This window comes from Haliotis rufescens, unplaced genomic scaffold (assembly GCF_023055435.1).
Source record: "Haliotis rufescens isolate VD_foot unplaced genomic scaffold, xgHalRufe1.0.p SCAF_2, whole genome shotgun sequence".
Taxonomy (NCBI): Eukaryota; Metazoa; Mollusca; class Gastropoda; order Lepetellida; family Haliotidae; genus Haliotis; species Haliotis rufescens.
Genome location: NW_025963890.1, coordinates 36,790,262 through 36,813,128, shown reverse-complemented (window position 1 = coordinate 36,813,128; position 22,867 = coordinate 36,790,262). Strand labels below are relative to the sequence as shown.

The following is a 22,867-nucleotide window of genomic DNA, read 5'->3' as shown; positions in this document are numbered from 1 at the left end:
TAAGCTTAAACTTACCCATCTCAAAATCAGAAATTAAAAGCGTAAACATGCAAAAAATCACCAAAAAATGGCATAACCTATATCTAAACTCAAATTGTCAAATAAAAAAAGTACTAAGCAAACCACTAACCAAACCAAAAATTCTCCATCCATCAATTTTTTTTATAAAAAACACACTACAGGTAACTGCCCACACTGCAAAGAAGTAGAAACCCCAGAACACGCACTCATCCACTGCACACACTACCTAACACATCAAACCGCATTACACACCACCCTCAATCTAAACAAGGCTCTCACTCTAGAAACAATACTAAACCCACAAAATAAACAAGAAAACTTCAAGGCCTTAGGCGTATTCTTAATAAAAACGGAATTAATAAAACGCATCTAAAAACACTATAATCTACCAAATCAAAATCACATAAACAAACAAACATCCACCATACCCAGCTCCCTTAGTTGTACTCCCCAACCCCATCGGCATCTATTCCGAATCTCAAAATTCTCAAATTCTATATGAGCAACCCCTAAAGCCCCCTCTTGGGTTGCACACTTCACTTTCGCCCCTTTCACATTTAATGGCCTGGCCGGGCCCGTGTGCGAAATACGCATCAGTCGGAAAAGTTGTTAGGTTTTGGATGTGAGAATCCCAGGTGAGATGTTCATCAAAAATAAGTCCTAAGAATTTGGTTTGTTTTTGAAATTTGATTGATTGTTTAGCTGGAGGATTGGGGAGGCGGGTTTCATGTTTTTATGTTTATAGGCACTCGAATAGATCGTTTCCTCCTGCGGATCTTCTTGTTTTCGGTTTAGCTCTGTCAGTTCTAACTGAGTTGTAGTTAGGTAGTGTGAATTTGGATTTTTTTGAGAATTTGGTTTCCTGTATACAAGCAAATACATGTGAGGGCCTTTATTTAGTTTAAATTTAGTTTTTAGTTCATGGCCGTGGGAGGTGAGTCCGTTGGCGTTTCACTGAAAAATATTTAGTCCTTCCATTATTGGGTTCGGGTGATTGGTGATTTAGTTTTTAGTTTTTATTTTATTCGGTGAGTTCTTTTTGATAGAGGTTAAAGAGGAAGAAGGGAAGAGCGACATTAATATTAAAGTGTCTATTTAAAGCTGCTTTGCTTTGTTTGTCAGATCTTATCTGGACTATTCCATTTAAAAGTCTGAGGTAACAAGCATAAGTATTAGTGTGCACCCAACCGTTTAAAGTGTTGTTATAAGCTGTCTAACTATTGGGACGTCTAACTAATGGGAGGACACCTAGGTTACATATCACACTCCCGAATATGTATGTTCCTGACGCTTTTATTATGAATATGGTGAGCGTATTTGTTATTTTATTTAGCAACCCATGCTTGCCGTAAAAGGCTACTTATACCCCGATTCCACTAGACGGCGATCCACGGTGATCCATGCGATCTGAAGGAGCGCCATAGATCGCCATATAATGAGGCGATATAGGGGTACTTGTGATCCGATTGCGATCCAATAGCGATCTATGTGATCCGATAGCGACTTGATGGCGCTTGATTGCCACCCAACCACCCCAAAATGTGGCGATCCCGCTCCATTCGCGATCCGATGTGATCAGGATGCGCTCCAATGGCGCTCTATTGGCGATCCGATGGCGATCATTGTGATCTATGGCGCTCTTCTCTGATCCGATAGCGATCGAGTGCGATGTATGAAGATCCGTTAGAGCTCAAGAAGCGCTCCAGGCGATCCTATTGCGACCTGATCGCCGCAAAGGGGCCCGATCCTATAAAAACCTGTGGCGTTCAGCCGCGCTCTATCTATTCCAAATCTAAAAATTCCCAAATTCTATATAAGCAACCCCTAAAGCCCCCTCTTGGGTTGCACAGACCACTTTCGACCCTTTCGGAAACACATTAAATGGCCTGGCCGGGCCAGTGTGCGAAATACGCATCAGTCGGAAAGCGCACGTTAAATCTCCAAAGTAAGTAAGTAAGTAAGCCGCGCTCTTCAGTTCTGTGCTTGGCAGCAGACGGGTATCACCATGAACCATAGAGATGCTGCCATATTACAAGTGATTTACAATCTCGTGAACCATGCCACCGTGAACCAGCAGATTGCTTTTCTGGCCCAGCAGCCTCGAAGAAGGAGAAGGAAGGCTTTTTGGGTGAGACCCTGGAGCGCCATCTAATCGTGAACCAAACAGTGAAGCACAATCAGAGCGCCATCGGAGCGCAATCGGAGCGCCAATGCATCTCCGAGGAGCGCCATCAGGTCGCCATGGAGCGCCGAAGATCGGTAGGCCAGCTTTTATGGCGATCGGCGGCGCTCTATGGTGATCCGATAGCGCTCCGATTGCGACCTTGGCGATCAAGTAGCGCTCCGATGGCGATCGAGGCGATCAATTAGCGATCTGATGGCGCTCTGGGCGGAGCGCCACGGATCTTTGTGCAGGGGAGTCAACCGGCGGCGACCTTGGCGATCATGGAGATCCGTTAGCGCTTTTGGCGATCTTGGCGCTCCATTTGGGTGGGTCGGTCGCGTAAGGCGCCGCGATTCGCAGTACAGAGTTACGTCCGGTTATGTTTCTAGGTTTGTCCGCACCATACCCGTGCTCGTGGGTTTCACCGAAGTGGTAAACGTCTAAGACCTGTATCACTTCGGGCTTTCCTCCCACATTTCAGCTGACACGCCGCAATATAACTGGACTACTGTTAAAACCGGCGTTTAACCCAACTCACTCACTGTACGAGTTGTTAGTAGCTGGTTTAACACTGTCAAGGCGTTTGATTTGCTCTATAAGCTGTCTGTCGTGACTATTGTAGCTTGACAACATCTCACTTATACCTCGTTCCTGCCTTTCTACTTGCCAACAGTTGAGGCATGTTGAGGATATTTATCCTTCAAGGAATGATGGAAGCCATTTGTCATTGTTAGCGCTGGTTACAGTGGATTCCTTTGACATGCAGAGACAGGTCATAGTTAGATTGTGTCAGACATGATTCACACATTAAATCAATGTTAAATTAGTGAAGTGAAGTGAAGTGTAAAACAAAAGCTTATGCAGATTCATTTATACCAGCTACAACACAACTTTGGAATATGTTACCAGAAAACCTAACGGGGGCAGAGACCGTTACAAAACTTAAGAATTTGCTTCACGTAAGGGGAGATAATGATACACACGGGGATTTAAAATATGGAAACAGATTATGTCAAATTATTCACAGTCGCCTCGGGCTTTGCTGCAGCGATCTTAACGCAGATCAGTATGGTAGATATATTTTGGATACAAAAACTTATTCCTGTGGATATCTGATAATCATACCGAAGATGATTTCACTTCTTTTTTGTGTGTACAAATTACTATGTTCTTCGAAATGAAATTATTTTTACCAACATGGTTATTCTTTACAAACAGTGCTACGCGGAAATTCATATTTGAGTAAAGAGCAAATCCAAACATTAGATTTTATTCAAAACTTCTTATTAAAAACTGGCAGATTTTCAATTAAATGAATTGTTTAACATGAACTGCAATTTTTTTAATTACATATAAACATCTAGCTTGACATGTCAAATTCATTTGTTACATCTAACCTTCATTGGTGCATTTATTGTATTATGTCTTCTGTGTAATGCATGGTGAGTTGGTGAAATGGGGTTTAACGTCGCGTCCAAGATTATTGCACTTATATAGCGAGGTGCATGTGTTTGTGTGGCTGCTTAAGCTTGTACTAGTCCGGACTGATGCCGATTTATAGTGCTAGCCCACTGAGATATCATGCCGCAGTTTAACATGAATACCCCACTCAGACACAGTATACTGACTCCGAGCTGACCAGTCCTTGTTTTAACCCCTTAATGCCGAGCGCCAGACAGGGTAACAACAAGTGCCATCTTTTAACGTATTTTGGTATGATGCGGTCGGGGGATCGAACCCCGGACCTTCTGCTCTCCGGGCGGACGCTCTACCACTAGACCACGGAGGCGGTCGTAATGCATGGAGCAGTATTAACATAAGCGCTGGACCAGACAGCCAGTGGCTGACGGCATGAGCAACGATCTACGAAGGCTCGACAACAATCAGAACACATAACATGACCACTTACCCCACTCCTATTATGTCGCCTTTTAGGACAGCCAGGGTATACCGAGGACCTATTCTACCCCGGAAATTGCGTCACTAAATTGTAATGAAGTCATAATAATAGGTGACGTGTTATATCACTTGAGTTGAAAATTCCAAGACAGTTAAATCAACTTGCCAATATACTCTTAAAAATTACTTCACTGATACCATTACCATTAAATTTTACTGTCCAATTCATTGATAACTTACCTGAGAGACATGTCCTTTTCATAAAACCGAACAAGGCACCTCTCTGGACGTTCCAAGTTCTAGCCCACTTTGACGCATTTTCGTTCACACTGTCGATGTTTTAAGCCACCTCTGTTTGTTTTGGACAGATCTTCCATATATTTTAGACATTTCAACTCATCAGCACCTACTGTTATTTCGAACTGTGCATTCGGACCCGTTCTAAGATATCTGTGCTCATCACCAGCCCTCGGAGCACAATTGAGGCCAATTAAATACACTATTGTATCAAATAGCTATTGGGGGTACCCTCCCCCAGCATCCCCTTCTCCCACAACATGTCTTCCTGGTCCACACTGATCACTTCAGCCTGTCTTTTCTCTATCCCGATTCCCTGTCTTGCCAAATATTTCATTCTCGCATCTTGCACGGACCTTAATCCTTGATTCGAAAAAATTCAGTTGAGTGCCGTTTCTTCTGATATATATATATAATATTGTAGGGATGAGACAATTTCATAAAGAGTATTTCCGCGATATTCCTCGCCCTTCTGATTTCTGACCTCAATCATAAAATACATCAATATTTTATACTCCCTTTCCTCCTGAGCCAGTGACACAGTGTCAGGGTTCAATACCATGTTCTCTGTTCTGCCCCTCTTACGCCGTTCCTTCACCCACCCTTGAAACAAGCGAACTGCCCACATACTCTTGTTTTCAGTATTTGATGAGTATGCTGAATCACACTTCTTAATGTCAATATCAGATGTTGGCTTGGCAAACCTTGCTGAACTTGAATCTACGCTTTCTTCAGAAGCGCCAGTGATTGGGGTATTTCTGATGAAGTTAATGGCGAGCGAGTGTTACAAGGTAGCATATTAACAAGGTGAGATTCAATTGCTTGGCTTGCTTTGTACAGATCAGTGTCAGAACCTGAGGAAAACCCTTCGAGATCAATCATCTCACATTTACCAACATCAAAGTTTGGAAGTTCATTTGAATCCAAATTGAGTAAAGTTTCAAAATCTGAATTAACGTCCACCTCAAAAGTGTTCGTGAAACTATTTTGTGTGACAAATACATCGTTGTCGGAATCATTCGCACTCATGCTGACAATCCTGCCGAGTCGAACGTCGTTCATCGAAAATCGTAAAATATCATGTTGCATGTGCAGATATACACACCACACTCCAATAGTTTTGCACGTTTATTGGTGTGTTTTAGCGACTTGGTTTGTCATGACCATGTACAACTAGAACACACCTCCGTTAGTTTGGCACGTGAATATCACTTGAAGATTAGTTTGAGGCATCAACTTGATCAGACTTTGTTTTAAGTAGGAGAAAGTCCTCAATCTCGCGATTATTATCGCACGTGAAACTTGTTCTCGGCCTAACGGCCTTGAACAATCTTAACGTGCGACAATAATCGCGAGATTTCGGACATTCTCCTATACATGCATGATTTAAATGATTGTTTGTCTTTTGTTTAACGTAGCAATCAGCAATATTCCAGATATTACGGAGGTATGTAAAATAACTATCGAGTGTGGACCAGACAATCCAGTGAATGACATCATAAGCATCGATCCACGCATTTGGGACACGATGACATGCAATCAACCAAGTCACCGAGGCTGACCACCCGATCCATATATCGGTATAAAGGAGGCGTGTCTACATTTACTGATATAAAAAAATTAGATGTTTAGAGATCAATAAACTGAATAACAGATATATAATATGAATATGAAATCCCTTAAAGGTGATTTATTGATATCACAATTTCTAAATTCACTATTCATCTCAATTGACACGATGGACTCAGCTATTTAATCGCTAAATTGAACTAAATATAATGTAATAACAATAATTATTACATCATAAATCGATTTTGTGATGTCAATATTTCATTTTGTAATGTCAATAAAAGAATTACAAAATGCAATCCTTCCTTTTATAAAGCTGGATCCACGCCATAGAATGAGTCTTAAAAGGTAATCAACTCCGACTTCTTACCAGGAGATGTTGCGTCCACTCATTCAGACATTAAAACGATAAGTTTATGGGCTGGGTAGTTATTTCGAACTATGTTTCTCATTCAGTTGCAATTTTCGTAACTTATCCATTAATTCAAACGTTGTAAAGAACTTAACAAACGTGCTAAGGACACGCGGCCGCCACAGCTGGGACCAAGAACTGAGCTCCATCTCCTGGTGACATGTCACCAAATGACGTGTGAGGTGAAGTTAAGAAACACCGAAATACCACCCATGTACATTATAATAATAAATATATACAATAACGAGATGTGATTACAGACGGTCAGTCTACGAGCTGTTCCCAATCCAACACTTCTAAAATATTTGAACACTTTCCAGTTGCTATTGAAAAGTCTAAAGTGGCTACGGGCAAATCAATATGAAAGTAAATGAGATGTGGGTAATCTATAGCAAGCATGTTGTCCCCGTCCACGTTTAACATGTGCCTTCTAACAACCTGCGCCTTAATAGCAGTCAATAACAAGGGCATTGTGATAACAGCCAATGAGGAATCGACAACTCGCTACTACTGCTACATCCGGTTCCTATAAGTGTACACGCGAGCACTTGCGTGTTCAGAAAGAGTTGAATCGTTGTTTTCCATTTCTGGACTCTAGTTCTGTAAGTGAAAGTGACAACGTAAGTATTGGGGGTGATTTTGCTTAAATTCGTTTTCTGTACCCGTACAGCAGATGATAAACCACGTGTGTTTTGTTTTTTTTATAGGTTCGTGTGACGATGAAGGGCTTCACGTGTGTGTTGTCAATGTGCCTGGCCATGACGCTGGTACTCGCCGTTACCAAAGTGAATGCAGAGAATAAAGAAAAGATAGCCCCGGCTGCCCACGCCCAACACGACCCCTTGGGGGGAGTGAACGAGACAGCTGACGGGGAGAGGAACAAACATCGCGACCACGAAGCAGTCTTAGGTGAGTTGTAAGTACTGCGTGCCTAAAACTAACTAACCTTTTGTGGGCACTTACAACTGGCACATCATCAATGGAAAGCAGAGTCCACAGTTATCATTTATGGTTATTTAGCATACTGGGGTTGTTATCTACAGGATTCTTCCAATTTCCGACGTTCGTTGTGTGCTAACTCTACTTTTATGATGAATATAAAATATAATACACAATGTAGTTAATGTGTACCCTAATTACACAGAAACAGTGTTCTAGTTTCACCTAGTTATCAGAATGTCTAGACCTAGAAAATAGAAGAATGGAAATGGCCACACAGGCTGTGGAGCACAGTACTCAAGGTTCTAGTTTTGTGGTTGAATTACTGTTTACCGGTACATCACAGTAGAATCACATGCATTCAACCAAGTACAATCCTGTAAGTCACCTCTTACGACAAACATAGTCGCCTTTCGGCACATTGTCGTAAAAGGCGACTAACAGGATCGGGCAGTCAGGCTCGCTGACTTGGTTGATTTATGTGATCATATCCCAACTGCGTGGATCAATGCTCATGATGTCAATCACTGGATTGTCTGGTCCAGACTTGATTATTTACAAATCGCCATCATATAGCTGGAATATTGCGGAAGGCGGCGTTAAACAACAAACAAACATCACATTTGATGTCTTGCTTCATGGACTGTTTGATTGGCATTCTAGAAGTTCATAAATAAGTAAAAAAAGTACAACTTTATGGACAACAACTTCTTGTTTGTTGCAAATAGTGATGTTTCCATGTAGATTCTTACACTGTTATCAAGCGGGAGTGCAATAACAAAGTGATGAGAGGTATATATGCATGACATGATAAGCAGCAGGTTAACATTGACAACAATGGTATTAGATAACAAGTAGCATACAGATAACTGGATGAAGCCAAATGTACAGTAAGGATAACAAATTACACACAGGTAATGAAGCAAACGGGAAGTGAGGGCAGATGTAAAGTAAGGCTAAGGATTAAAGAGATTATACAGTTGTGACAAGCTGATTGTGACCTAATTAAACTAGTTTATTGCTTATTTAGATCTTAATAGGCAGGTGAGGTATAATACCCTTGATCTCTGTTCATCTATGGTTTTTGACGGTTGATTTCTATAGCTTTTGAGAGTTTTCTTGGGGTGAAGTTCTGATGTTTTGTAGAGTGGATTTGTACTTTGTGATACAAATTTGATGGCTAGGGAATTTTTGCTAGTGGTCTGAGAGGGTTGATTTGCTGTCTGCTTTTCTGTTGAAATCTTGTGTTCTTAGATGTGAGTATCTACTGGACGGGAGGTTTCACCAATGTACGACTCACCACAGTCACAGTTAATTTTATAGATTACTCCTCTGGGGGCTTGCTTGTTGGATGGGGGTTGTGGCCATAAGCTTGGAGGATGGTTCTAAGAGATGGGGTGCCCGTGAAGATGGTGTCAATGCTTTTTTTACTTGCTTCATGGAGCTTCTCCGTGTTCAGAAGGGGAAGTGTTTTTTTGTTCATTCATAGCAAGGTGATATCAACCCAACTTTCACATCTTTGTTTTGGGTTGTGTGGTTGTAGTGAAGGGCATTGGCAAGGAGTGAGTCGTCAGCAATATTTGTAAGCTATGTCACAGGCTCTTATGAAGTCATCAAGTCTGGGTCAGACAAACCAGTTGTCTGTGTTAGGAGCAACAATCAATAATGTTAGGGTAAAATGATACATGATCAGCCAAGCTCCAGCTGAGAATTGATCTTTCCCGAGTTAAATTTTGTCTAGACTAACAAGTCTTTGCATAGTCCAATCAAAATCGTGTAACAAAATAGACATCCTGCTCATAAACATGGTTCGTAATCAACATGCACATTTTGGTCAACTGCATGATTTGCAAAGCATGTGTATCGTCAGCTGGGCGTCAAAATAGATTTTGCAAATCTTTGATGTTTTTAATCGAGGTGCTCAACTTATATGATACACTTCGCAGGGTTATACTATAGATCTATTATTATTGCAACTGGTGTCACTACGATTGAGCCTGGAAATTCCAGCCTAGTTTGGCAAGGGTGAAACTGGACTTTTATTTAAGAAATAAACGACTCATGGTCATTGTTTATTGTACAATAAAACATTGCAGCGAGAATAAACCATGTGACGCGCAGCACCAAGTGGTTTATATGCCCTGCAGTGTTTTATTCACCCTCATCTGCGTTGCCCAACTACATGTATGGGGAACAACTCACTAGACACTCCTCTCTTAAAAATATTGTAGTCCAATATACGACGTCATCAAGTTGCAAGCACATGTTTAAAATGACGTCATGTTAGAACAGTGTTTTATCATGAAATGAAACTTGCTTTGTTCTTGATTGTTCTTAGCGATTTATCGTGTAGTTATCTATATGGTCGGATGACACCCTTGCCTCGGGGAGATGTCTTCGTGATATGACTGCTTTGTGGAACAGGGCCTCATGTCGCACGACGATGTTAGTGCTACGTTAGGTGCAAGTAGGGGCCATAGTTACTGTTAAGAGCTGGTCTCTACCAAGGATCATGTCTGGTAATATTTTTTTAAATAAGGGCTGGGTCGACCACGGCTGATTTCGCCCCACGACATGAATACGATCAACCTTACTGAACTAAGCACCAACACTGCGCATATCAGTTTGGGACATGGGTACATACTAAAGCATTAACTTTTGATTGAACATATGTTGTCCAGCGTTCCTGTTTAACGGGATTACCAGTTTTTGACCGGTAAAATTAGGCTTGGACCGGTAATTCATGTGACTGCCAGTCCCTGTGGACCGGCAAATAAAGTACCTTATAAATCTTTGTTGTTGAACAAAACATCAGTGATATTCATATAAGTAAATTTTTCGAACAAAGTCAGTCTGTTACCATCAGGGTTTCCCCATGTCTATTTCTAGGTGAAATATCCATTTGTAGTGACTTTGTCTCGAAATATTAAAAAAAGAAGAGAAACTTGTGACTGAAGTCTTGGTGAGTGAGGTATGGATCTAACTAAGTTACTTCAGACATGACATCTTTGCACTGAACATGATTTTAAAAAAATAAAAACCAAATAATTTCCATATGTTTTTTTATTTGTTAAAAGCTGGGACTGGTAAAATTTAGGGGGACTGGTAATTTTTAGAGTTGCCAGTCCACAAGGACTGGCAGTTTCAAAAGCCAGCGGGAACACTGGTTGTCCCTGGAAAACTACAAAAAGACAAAGGTCCAGGGCCCCAATACACATGGTGATCTTAGCGCTAAGCTGATCTTAACCTCTTACTTTTTACATAGACATAGGACAGTCATAGCACTAAGATTGTGAATTGGCACCCAGGTCATGTCCCATTATTCCACCCTTGGAACATGCAACCTGCAGAAAACATTATGAAACTCAAAGTTAAGGATAAAATTATAAGTATGATCACTAAATTAGATGGAATTATTCTGATCAGTCATATATTTGATCAGTGGTACTAATATGAATAATTCAGTCCTCATGGATGATGATGTGTCAGAAATTGTCATGCTTCATTTTCAACTTTTTGTCCAACATTCTAAAATGACTTGGCTTTTGGTGGATAAGCACAATCACGAATACCTCAGCTCAGCATAAAAGTAGGTCTGTTCGAAGGATGTTGTTTATGTGTCAAGGACTCTATGATCCATACTGAAATGTCACATCATAATAGAATAAAGAAGTTGTCATCCATACAATATCTTGTCTGTACTGCTGGCTGTATGAGTTGCTGAGGTTGTGACGTGGATGATGTGCCACATGCAACATAGCTCCACAGGCAATGAGGCCAGTCACAGGGGAAGCATGAAAAGCCATACAAACAGCCTATTGACTCTGGTATTTTGCTTAATAGGCAGCCAGCCTGTGCCTCTTTTGTCCATTGATTCTTGGCAGCCTCCTTTGTGGCGACGAGACCCAGGATGCAACAGCTGCCAGCATCTCGGTTCAGGGTATACTGTTAGTACATGTATTTGGTTCTTCATCTTAAACACTAGAAGAGTATTTCATAAGACTTTGGGATAGCTGCAGACATGGGTGGATTAGGCCCCCCAAATTTTTGTTTTGGGTAACCTGAACCCCTGTTGTACTTGTGATCCAATTGTTTTATCACAGATGGAGTGAGTATGGTATTCTGCTGCTTTTAGCAATATTCCAGCAGTATCACGGTGATGGGCACCAGAAATGGGGTTTATTGTACCCATGTAGGGAATCAAAGACAGATCTTCTGCAGGACAAGCAGATGCTTTAACCACTTGGCTGGATAACCACTTCTTACCACAGCTGGTATTCACTGCGTGCCCAAGTGTCTCACATCTCTCATGCAGTAAGATCAGGACAGTGATCTACATGTCTAAGCTACAATAAGCAGGACTCTTGTGCATTAGCACACACAGGTGGCCCAATCTTCTAAGGCGCCATGATTCGCTGTGCAGAGTTGCATCCTTTGGACATACCAGAAACCTATGATTGTGGGTTCAAATCCCGGTTTGCCCCAATTATGTTTTTAGATTTGTCAGCACCATACCTGTGCTCGTGGGTTTTACCGAAGTGGTAAAATGTCTGAGACCTCAGTCACTTCAGGCTTTCCTTAAGCTGAAACATGCCTAGTCATATGTGGTAATATGTTGATGAAATGCAGGGGTCCGATAAAGAACTTTGATGAATTGAAACTTCCAAAACATGTAAGCTACATGACAATATGAACATCTGAAGTGATGTGTTCTGCAATTATAACTTACAAGAGAAGGAACAGCTACGACTCAAACCACTTGGCAGATGACAGGAAGGACTGTTTGTTTGCTAAAACAGAATTGTCTGAAGCTTATGGGGAATCCCCTAATTTAATGATATGCCAATGGAGATTTTACACTTAAGGTATCTTAAGTTAATGATTGCTTAAGGACGACTTTGTAAAACCCATAATAAAGGTCCCATTAACAAATAAAACATTCAGAATTTAAAGTTTGTTTGTTGTTTAACGCCGCACTCAGCAATATTCCATCTATATGATGTCAGTCTATAAATAATCTGGACCAGACAATCCAGTGATTGACATCACGAGCATCGATCCATGCAATTAAGATACGATGACATGCATCAACCAAGTCAGCGAGTCTGACCACCTGGTCCTGTTAGTCGCTTCTTTACGACAAGCATAGTCACCTTTTACAACATGCATGGGTTGGTGAAGACCTATTCTACCCCAGATCTTCACGGGTCCAGAATTTAATGAACCAGTAGGGTTAATGAACCCTTAATTAATGAAGTTTCGATACACTGGGTCCTGGTCTCTCTATAATGTTATGGGCTCATATTTCTTTTAAAAATCACATATGGACACCAGTGGCAACTAAAAATATAGCACTTAAAATACAGGCACATTTCCCAGAATTCTCTGCCATCCTTGAATCATTGTCTGAATTGCCACCAACCAAAGAGTTAAAAAATTCATAATTTGAAACCCCTCTGAAGTAAGAATTCAAAATTAGAACCCCAATGTTTAACTTTGGCATGTGCCAAGTGTGATTGTTTGTTTGTGTGTTTATTGTTTAATGCCACACTCAGCTATATGATGTCGGTCTTAAAATAATCAAGTCTAGACCAGACAATCCAGTGATTGACATCATGAGCATCAATCGATGCATTTGGGATATGATGACATGTATCAGCCTGACCACCTGATCATGTTAGTCGCCTCTTGTGACAAGCATAGTCGCCTATGCATGGGATGCTGAAGACCTATCCTACCCCAATCTTCACAGGTCAGGGATGTAGACGCTAGATGCTAGATGTAGGTGCTAGATGTAGATGTAGACGCTAGATGTAAGATGTAGATGCTAGATGCTAGATGTAGACGCTAGATGCAGATGCTAGATGTAGACGCTAGATGTAGACGCTAGATGCTAGATGTAGACGCTAGATGTAGATGTAGACGCTAGATGTAGATGTAGACGCTAGATGTAGATGCTAGATGTAGACGCTAGATGTAGATGTAGACGCTAGATGTAGATGTAGAAGCTAGATGTAGAAGCTAGATGTAGATGCTAGATGTTGATGCTAGATGTTGATGCTAGATGTAGACGCTAGATGTAGATGCTAGATGCTAGATGTAGATGCTAGATGTAGATGTAGACGCTAGATGTAGATGTAGACGCTAGATGTAGATGTAGACGCTAGATGTAGATGTAGACGCTAGATGTAGATGTAGATGCTAGATATAGATGTAGATGCTAGATGTAGATGCCAGATGCTAGATGTAGATGCTAGATGTAGATGCTAGATGCTAGATGTAGACGCTAGATGTAGATGTAGATGCTAGATGTAGATGTAGATGCTAGATGTAGATGCCAGATGTAGATGTAGATGCCAGATATAGATGTAGATGCTAGATGTAGATGCCAGATGCTAGATATAGATGCTACCGGTAGATAAGTGTGTGTCAGACTCTGTATTGGTACATCTGGTTCCAGGATCCCGGGAAGAAGCACAGGATGCTGATGACCTGACTCCGGAGCAGGCCAAGAACAGATTGGAGAAGCTGGCCAAGACACACGACCTGGATAAAGATGGACGCATCTCTAAGGAAGAGTTCATCACATGGATCCTGCAGTCTCTCAAGTAGGTGGAGAAAATGTCCATGTGCAATGTCTACTTGTATTTCAGTGTTTGATTGTAATCTGCATGCCAGCTGTGGTTACTGTATCCAATCATCTGATTATTGTTTAATATAACCTGTGTTCTATGTCACTACTCGGGGCCATGGGTCTTCCAGTTAGAAAGTCAGACTTTGAAATCTCCAATTGGAGACAATTCCATGAAATGTTTCTTACCTCTGTATGCTGATCTCTTCCTTATTCACTTGGACCCCTGAAGATCCGGGGTAGAATAGGTCTTCAGCAACTCATGCTTGCCGTAAAAGGTGACTATGCTTGTCACAAGAGGCGACTAACAGGATCGGGTGGTCAGGCTCGCTGACTTGGTTGATACATGTCATCGTATCTCAATTGTGTGGATTGATGCTCATGGTGTCAATCACTTGATTGTCTGGTCCAGACTTGATTATTTACAGACTGCCGTCATATAGCTGGAATATTGCTGAGTGCGCCATATAACAACAAACCAACCAACACTTATTCGTTTTGATAGGCCAGGTCATGTCATGTCCTTTATAATCCTGCTTAGATATTTACAAGGCAACTAAGAAATAAGCACAATGTCTTCCTACAATGTTTGACCATGGTCAGATGCTAGGAGTTAATACATTAGTAGCTGGAGTCTTTCCAAATGTTGGAACTCTGGGCAGAATCAGTTCCAACTTCCCCAGGCGTATCTACTTGTTTGCAATTCAGGTATGAAGAGATAGCCAGTGTTTTCCAGTGTGAATGAATGACTTGATTGCATTATTGCTCTGTCCAGTGTCTGTATATCCTGGGTCATCTGTCGGCAGGTCTCTGGATGAAGAGGAAGCTCTGAAAAAGTTGGCTGAGGAGGATGGTGATGGTGACGGGAAGCTGGCATTCGGCGAGTACCTCAAGCAGCAGTATGACTACTCTCAGGAGGAGCTCAAGGCCATTAAGGAAAAACCTCTGGATGATGATCACAAGTTCATGATTGAAGTGAGTGGAGCTGGAGGTCAGCGGTGGGTAGAGCTGGCCAATGGTGGGTAGAGCTGGTGGTCAGTAGTGGATACAGCTGGAGGTCAGCACTGGGTAGAGCTGGCCAAAGGTGGGTAGAGCTGGAGGTCAGCAGTGGGTAGAGCAGGAGGTCAGCAGTGGGTAGAGCTGGAGGTCAGCAGTGGGTAGAGCTTGAGGTCAGCAGTGGGTAGAGCTGGTCAGTGGTGGGTAGAGCTGGAGGTCAGCAGTGGGTAGAGCTGGAGGTCAGCAGTGGGTAGAGCTGGAGGTCAGCAGTGGGTAGAGCTGGTCAGTGGTGGGTAGAGCTGGAGGTCAGCAGTGGGTAGAGATGGAGGTCAGCAGTGGGTAGAGCTGGAGGTCAGCAGTGGGTAGAGCTGGTCAGTGGTGGGTAGAGCTGGAGGTCAGCAGTGGGTAGAGCTGGAGGTCAGCAGTGGGTAGAGCTGGTCAGTGGTGGGTAGAGCTGGAGGTCAGCAGTGGGTAGAGATGGAGGTCAGCAGTGGGTAGAGCTGGAGGTCAGCAGTGGGTAGAGCTGGTCAGTGGTGGGTAGAGCTGGAGGTCAGCAGTGGGAGAGCTGGTCAGTGGTGGGTAGAGTTGGAGGTCAGCAGTGGGTAGAGTTGGAGGTCAGCAGTGGGTTGAGCTGGTCAGTGGTGGGTAGAGTTGGAGGTCAGCAGTGGGTAGAGTTGGTCAGTGGTGGGTAGAGTTGGAGGTCAGCAGTGGGTAGAGCTGGTCAGTGGTGGGTAGAGCTGGAGGTCAGCAGTGGGTAGAGATGGAGGTCAGCAGTGGGTAGAGCTGGAGGTCAGCAGTGGGTAGAGCTGGTCAGTGGTGGGTAGAGCTGGAGGTCAGCAGTGGGAGAGCTGGTCAGTGGTGGGTAGAGTTGGAGGTCAGCAGTGGGTAGAGTTGGAGGTCAGCAGTGGGTTGAGCTGGTCAGTGGTGGGTAGAGTTGGAGGTCAGCAGTGGGTAGAGTTGGTCAGCGGTGGGTAGAGTTGGAGGTCAGCAGTGGGTAGAGTTGGAGGTCAGCAGTGGGTTGAGCTGGTCAGTGGTGGGTAGAGTTGGAGGTCAGCAGTGGGAGAGCTGGTCAGCAGTGGGTAGAGTTGGAGGTCAGCAGTGGGTAGAGTTGGAGGTATAGATGTGGTTAGGGTGGTGATTAGTGTAGGGGGTAGGTGGCAGTCTGGAGGTATAGGTGGTGGTAGTGATGTGTAGTGTCAGTTTGGTTTCATTCCAGTAAATTTGTACACTTTTCCATACTCCATAAATTGATAACATGGAAAGGAATAGTTTCACTGTCAAAAGTTAACACATATATTCTGCATGACAAGGTAATGTACAGTTTCTGTGGAGTAAGAATACACAGTTCAATCTACAGTATAGAGGTGGCATGGAGTAGCACTAATGTAAACTGTAACACTGTTTAATGCCCCAACATATCGTCACAGCCTCTATTGATATCACCAAGTACGTCCATGTGATGTTGGCAGACTATAGGCGAGGACGAAAAGCGTTTCACGGCAGCTGACCAGGACAAGAATGGGATTTTAGACAAGAGCGAGTATGTGGCCTTCATGCATCCGTACGACTACGAGCACATGCACGCGTACGAGATCGAGCACCGCTTGAAGGAGTTTGACCAGGACAATGACACTGCTGTGTCTCTGATCGAGTTTCTCGCAGGTAGGACAGGGTTACTTCCTTTGGTTTTAGTAGTGACAAGGAGGAAAATGTCTGTCTTTGAGATTGTCTGCAATGCTTCATTTCTATTCCAATGATTACTATAATAATCAAGCCTTAAAGTTGGTTTACTGCTATGGCATTACTATTGCAACAGTGAACACAACTCCAGTAGTCCCCCCTTTCCACATTTGCAAAACAAGGTAACTTAAAAAACATGAACAAGCAGTATGTTAGTTTAACTAAACTTAAACTTCAAGTGAGCTGTGTTGTGACTCGTATGGCAATCATCATGAAATGATGACAGTTTTACATCTTCTCTGAAACTATAAGCATGATATGACCACAGAATTCAGGTCACATCTGTTATTCCGTTATGATACCTCTCTGAGTGAACACCATGTTGAAATTTGTGTTAGAGTGAACTTGGACAGCACACAAAGGATGCTTAGGTTCCTGAGCTAATTTTAAATGTCAGCCATATTTGAATTGAATAGTTTGCTCATATCTCGACCATTTTTCCACGTATGATCATGAAATTGGATGTGCCGTATGTGGTGTGCATATCAACATATATCATTACTCACCCACCGAAGATACCACTGTTTAACCATGTTGATCAATGTGCACCTGTGTTTCCCATTGGGCAGTGTCATTCAGTGATTTATCTATCACTCCAAACAAAGTGCCTTTGTCAGACAAATTGGGGGAATTTATTGTTGTTCAAAATTGCGATTTTTCTTCAAAAAAAAATATTTTCCATAATTTAGAGGTATTTTATCCTATAAGAATCTAGACTTTTCTAGTTGAATGCAGGTGTTTGTGAGTTGGGGATGTTTGTGAGTTGGGGATGTTTGTGAGTTGGGGATGTTTGTGAGTTGGGGATGTTTGTGAGTTGGGGATGTTAGTGAGTTGGGGATGTTAGTGAGTTGGGGATGTTAGTGAGTTGGGGATGTTAGTGAGTTGGGGATGTTAGTGAGTTGGGGAGGTTTGTGAGTTGGGGAAGTTTGTGACATGGGGATGTTTGTGAGGTTTGTGAGTTGGGGATGTTAGTGAGTTGGGGATGTTTGTGAGTTTGGGAGGTTTGTGGTTTGGGGATGTTTGTGGGTTGGGGATGTTTGTGAGTTGGGGATGTTTGTGAGTTGGGGATGTTTGTGAGTTGGGGATGTTTGTGAGTTGGGGATGTTTGTGAGTTGGGGATGTTTGCGTGTCGGGGATGTTTGTGAGTTGGGGATGTTTGTGAGTTGGGGATGTTAGTGAGTTGGGGATGTTAGTGAGTTGGGGATGTTAGTGAGTTGGGGAAGTTTGCGAGTCGGGGTGGTTTGAGAGTTTGGGAGGTTTGTGGTTTGGGGATGTTTGTGGGTTGGGGATGTTTGTGAGTTGGGGAGGTTTGTGAGTTGGGGACATTTATGAAGTTTGTGAGTTGGGGAAGTTTGTGGGTTGGGGATGTTTGTGGTGAAGCTGTTGTTTTCAGAATCTGCATCTTATGCTTTCACATAATTGATCTTGGTGAAAGATATCCCATTTATTACCAGAGTTCAAGAGAGCACGGTCTTTCCTGTACTCCTCAGCAAATATTGTTCGCATACAACACCCTGAAACCAGCGACATATCTTTATCAACATTGAAATTAGATAATAAGAAAACTTTAAGTGAGTAAAAAATACATTACTAGGCGGGTTTCTGTCTGATGCCGTTTGTATTGCAACTTGTGTTTTTTAAATGATAGAACTTGCTTCACTTTTTGTAGTAAAAATGGTATCGAACATGCTGACAGGAACTCGTGTAGTAATCTATATATATGAACACTATGCACTCTATGACACATACCTGGCTGTGGTCTTTGATCTTCTTTATCTGTCGATGTAGAGCTGGAGGTGTGGGTAGAGGTGGTGGTATAGATGTGGGTACAGGTGGAGGTATAGATGTGGGTACAGGTGGAGGTATAGATGTGGGTAGAGCTGGAGGTATAGATGTGGGTAGAGCTGGAGGTATAGATGTGGGTAGAGCTGGAGGTATAGATGTGGGTAGAGCTGGAGGTATAGATGTCGGTGGAGCTGAAGGTATAGATGTGGGTGGAGCTGGAGGTATAGATGTGGGTAGAGCTGGAGGTATAGATGTGGGTACAGGTGGAGGTATAGATGTGGGTATATAGATGTGGGTACAGCTGGAGGTATAGATGTGGGTATAGGTGAAGGTATAGATGTGGGTAGAGCTGGAGGTATAGATGTGGGTACAGCTGGAGGAATAGATGTGGGTAGAGCTGGAGGTATAGATGTGGGTAGAGCTGGAGGTATAGATGTGGGTACAGCTGGAGGAATAGATGTGGGTAGAGCTGGAGGTATAGATGTGGGTAGAGCTGGAGGTATAGATGTGGGTACAGGTGGAGGTATAGATGTGGGTAGAGCTGAAGGTATAGATGTGGGTACAGCTGGAGGTATAGATGTGGGTAGAGCTGGAGGTATAGATGTGGGTACAGGTGGAGGTATAGATGTGGGTATATAGATGTGGGTACAGCTGGAGGTATAGATGTGGGTACAGGTGGAGGTATAGATGTGGGTAGAGCTGGAGGTATAGATGTGGGTAGAGCTGGAGGTATAGATGTGGGTACAGGTGGAGGTATAGATGTGGGTAGAGCTGAAGGTATAGATGTGGGTACAGCTGGAGGTATAGATGTGGGTAGAGCTGGAGGTATAGATGTGGGTAGAGCTGGAGGTATAGATGTGGGTACAGGTGGAGGTATAGATGTGGGTACAGGTGGAGGTATAGATGTGGGTACAGGTGGAGGTATAGATGTGGGTAGAGCTGGAGGTATAGATGTGGGTAGAGCTGGAGGTATAGATGTGGGTACAGGTGGAGGTATAGATGTGGGTACAGCTGGAGGTATAGATGTGGGTACAGCTGGAGGTATAGATGTGGGTAGAGCTGGAGGTATAGATGTGGGTACAGCTGGAGGTATAGATGTGGGTAGAGCTGGAGGTATAGATGTGGGTACAGGTGGAGGTATAGATGTGGGTGGAGGTGGTTGTCAGTGTGGAAGGGAGGGGAGGTTATTTGGATGGCCAAGGTGAAGGTCAGCAGTGATTAGTGTAGGGGGGTAGGTGTCAGTCTGGAGGGGTAGATGGTGATGTGTGGTGTCAGTTTGCTTTCATTCCAGTAAATTTACACACTTTGCCCTACTTCATAAAATGGTAACATGGAAAGGAATAGTTTCGCTGTCAAAAGTTAACACATAAATTATGCATGACAGGTAAAGTAGTTTCTGTGGAGTAATAATACAGTTCAATCTACAGTGTAGGGGTGGCATGGAGTAGCACTAATGTAAACTGTAACAAGATAATTGATCTTGGAGAAAGATATCCGATTTATTACCAGAATTCAAGAGAGCATGGTCTTTCTTGTACTGCGCAGCAAATATTGTTCGCATACAACGCCCCGAAACCAGCGACATATCTTTATCAACATGAAATTAGAGAAAACTTTTAGTCAGTAAAAAATACATTACCATGATTACTAAGCAGGTTTTCTGTTTGATGCCGTTTGTATAGCAACTTGTTTTTTAAATGATCAAACTTGCTTCACTTGTAGCAAAAGTGGTATCAAACATGTTTACAGGAACTCGTGTAGTCATCCATATATATGAACACTATGCACTCTATGATGCATGCCAGGCTGTGGTCTTCTCTTAACCAATTATCCAGTTTTGATATATTTAGACATCTCTCAAAGTTCTGGGTTTATATATGACTCTTACAGCGTTGTGACCGGCAGCTCCCTATACAATTTTTACCGGATTCAAAAGATGGATGGCATTTTAAAATCATTGAAACCCTCTTATAATGACCTTTATAATGTAAAACTGAAAACGTTGTAGAAAAGCTCAGGTTAAATACAGAGCTGTGTCACTAGATTTACTTTTGTAGAAAAATATCCATGTGTCACCTTTGTTATTCCTTCAGATTTTCTATAGACTACATTCTTCCCATCACCAGTGATAATCTACTGTAAATCATGAAATTAGGTTGCTTGTAGGAATAAATGGACACATTTCTCTGTCGACATATTGTCATGTCAGATTCACAGCACATGGACAAAAACAATGACATTTCTTTACAAAGTTCACAATAAACAATATAATAAAGAGCAAGATTTTTTACACTGTACATACTTGGTAAAAATATTTGACAAATTGAATGGTGTTTGTTTGACAGATGAAGATGATGAGGATGCCACGAGTATGGACCAGCTGAGGTTCAGGAAATATGACACTGACAATGATGGCTTTCTCAAGGGTGATGAGCTGAAGACGTGGCTCACCCAGGGAAATTTGGAAACTGCAACCGAGGAGGTAGAGTACTTGACAAGCAAGGCTGATGCAAACAAAGATGGCTTCCTGTCCTTGGCAGAGATCCGGGATCACGATGAGGACTTCATCTCTAGCAAGGCCACAGACTACGGAGATACATTGCTCAAATTTAAAGACGAGTTGTAACTGTATCCTGCTTTAGGCCTGTACATAATCTGTTTTCATTCTTCATCAAGGCATGTGTCCACGTTTGACTTAGCTTGAGAGCTGGTGCTTAAAGTCTGTATCCTTCATCAGTCCTTACCTATACATGCAGCCTTGTCTCACAACAATCTCATTGCCTTGAATGCTTTCATATTTCTTTACATGCCCTTCCAAAACAGTACTTAAGCATCAGGCACAAATTAACCCCTGATTGGGTCTTGGATTCGGGAAGTGTTGTCCTGGGCCACCCACCAGCACCGAAGGTTTTATAGGCCATGTACCTATCTTGCAATACTTTAGTGGATTTCATGCGCAATATATGAATGCAAGGAATGGATGAAGTGGCAGCATTGAACTTATCTTTCCCCAGATCAATCAAGAGCTTACCCATTAAGTGTTTCTCCCTTATGTGTTGTTAGTAATCTGTATATTCTGTTAGTTGTCTGTTACCCGTTTGTGCAATCTGATATTATCTTTATGTTCTTTTTGACATCTTGTTTGTCATCTGTTACCTGTTTTTTCAGTCTGTTATTTTATGGGTTGCGGCTCCCAGCATGGTTGTTTTCAGTGTGTTTACTGACAAGTGCAATATAACCATGGACGGTTCCTGTCTGCTGCTAATGCTCAGTGGTATTTCAAGACTGAAGCAGGCTACCAAACTTTATACAACAGACAAGGAACAATGTAGTACAAGTTTTCTTTTATTGTACAAATTGTTGATATATTAGTGTTACACATAACCACAGACTAGCAGAATGGTGCTACACATTCCAGTTTAAAAGTTTGATGCGGGATAAAAAACTTAATTTAAGTTTTTAGACTTCTGAAATGAAATCATGTATTTGTGTTTTTATGGAACAATTATCGATAGAAGTTTATGTATATCTAGGTGTAGACAATCATTTGTAGATAAAATCTGTCATTATGCACAGCACGAGATGGACTATTGAGAAACTATAACTTGTGGAAAGACAACTCCTAACAGCATATAAATAAAATAGGATTGGTTCAGTTACTAAGTTGATTTTGTCAGATGGAAAACTTGCAGAGCCATTAACACCCACATCTCTAAACTTAATTCCTTAAGATTTTTTATCAGACATCGAACTGTCCCCTTAATGACAGTCATGATCGTAAGATGACCACATGATAGAGGCATCCCAGCTATAGAAATTGCTTTCGAATCTAGAATTTACAAATAACAAACAAGTCAGCAGCTAGACAAAAACAAATTTTTACAAGAGAAAAATGGACAAAAGCATTCAGGATGTTAATGCCTGACATAGTGACAATAGTATTCATACAGATTTACTAAGACATGGCCTATCTCAGTTGTCTTGTTGACAAATGTCGGTGGCAGTCTGAGATGGCTGTATGATGTGAGGTTGCTCATCCAGAACTCCTAGCATTCCTCCCCCTTTCACCAACATATGTTCCATATACAACCATTCCTGCCAACATATTAAGACATGTCCGCCACAGCGTGAATGAGATGCGTGTCATACCTTAATGAATAAAATATATTATTTGACAAGATTGTTTGGTTTTCTGTCCAAGCTGTGGGAGACAGCAGCACCTGAAGTGATTTGGTCTGGTATTTCCTGAGGATAGGCTTGACAGTGCCCCTGGGGAAACCAAATCATTTATCCATGCTGTTTGGATACTCAGTCAAGGCAATAGAACAGCGAGATCAAGTTTTGTCACAAACATCTTTGCTGTTTCATCTATGAACATGGGGGAGGGGGGGTCATCCACGACAGCTCTGGAGCA

At 42.3% G+C, this 22,867-nt stretch overlaps 2 protein-coding genes across 14 annotated transcripts; both read left to right on the top strand.

Annotated features, from left to right (window-relative positions):
• The first annotated feature begins 6,821 nt into the window (after positions 1–6,821).
• LOC124111799 (reticulocalbin-2-like) lies at positions 6,822–22,628 on the top strand. Of its 3 annotated transcripts, none has more exons than XM_048399873.1 (7): positions 6,822–6,964; positions 7,070–7,271; positions 13,762–13,909; positions 14,739–14,907; positions 16,398–16,590; positions 18,123–18,239; positions 20,799–22,628. In XM_048399873.1, the coding sequence occupies exons 1-7, from the start codon at positions 6,848–6,850 to the stop codon at positions 21,077–21,079; spliced, it is 1,227 nt and encodes a 408-aa protein (XP_048255830.1). In that variant the 5' UTR covers positions 6,822–6,847; the 3' UTR covers positions 21,080–22,628. The 3 variants fall into 3 exon arrangements, with proteins under 3 accessions (XP_048255830.1, XP_048255829.1, XP_048255832.1); XM_048399872.1 differs by having other exon boundaries at positions 6,822–6,982; XM_048399875.1 differs by lacking the exon at positions 18,123–18,239 and having other exon boundaries at positions 6,822–6,982.
• On the top strand, positions 18,249–20,789 carry LOC125382062 (glycine-rich cell wall structural protein-like). 11 transcript variants are annotated; one of them, XM_048399883.1, is made up of 3 exons: positions 18,249–18,716; positions 18,851–19,072; positions 19,111–20,789. In XM_048399883.1, exons 1-3 carry the CDS (start codon positions 18,389–18,391, stop codon positions 19,656–19,658), a joined length of 1,098 nt encoding a protein of 365 aa, XP_048255840.1. In that variant the 5' UTR covers positions 18,249–18,388; the 3' UTR covers positions 19,659–20,789. The 11 variants fall into 11 exon arrangements, with proteins under 11 accessions (XP_048255840.1, XP_048255839.1, XP_048255835.1 ...); XM_048399882.1 differs by having other exon boundaries at positions 18,827–19,072; XM_048399878.1 differs by having other exon boundaries at positions 18,779–19,072.
• Positions 22,629–22,867: the final 239 nt, after the last annotated feature.

Bases quoted from the DNA above. Each gene is read 5' to 3' on its own strand.
- LOC125382062 (XM_048399878.1), top strand. From the start codon at position 18,389: ATGAACACTATGCACTCTATGACACATACCTGGCTGTGGTCTTTGATC. The intron at 18,717-18,778 runs GTGGAGGTATAG...ATGTGGGTATAG, and splicing joins AGGTATAGATGTGGGTACAG to GTGAAGGTATAGATGTGGGT. The intron at 19,073-19,110 runs GTATAGATGTGG...GTACAGCTGGAG, and splicing joins AGATGTGGGTACAGGTGGAG to GTATAGATGTGGGTACAGGT.
- LOC124111799 (XM_048399872.1), top strand. From the start codon at position 6,848: ATGAGGAATCGACAACTCGCTACTACTGCTACATCCGGTTCCTATAAG. The intron at 6,983-7,069 runs GTAAGTATTGGG...TTTTTTTTATAG, and splicing joins CTGTAAGTGAAAGTGACAAC to GTTCGTGTGACGATGAAGGG. The intron at 14,908-16,397 runs GTGAGTGGAGCT...TGATGTTGGCAG, and splicing joins ATCACAAGTTCATGATTGAA to ACTATAGGCGAGGACGAAAA.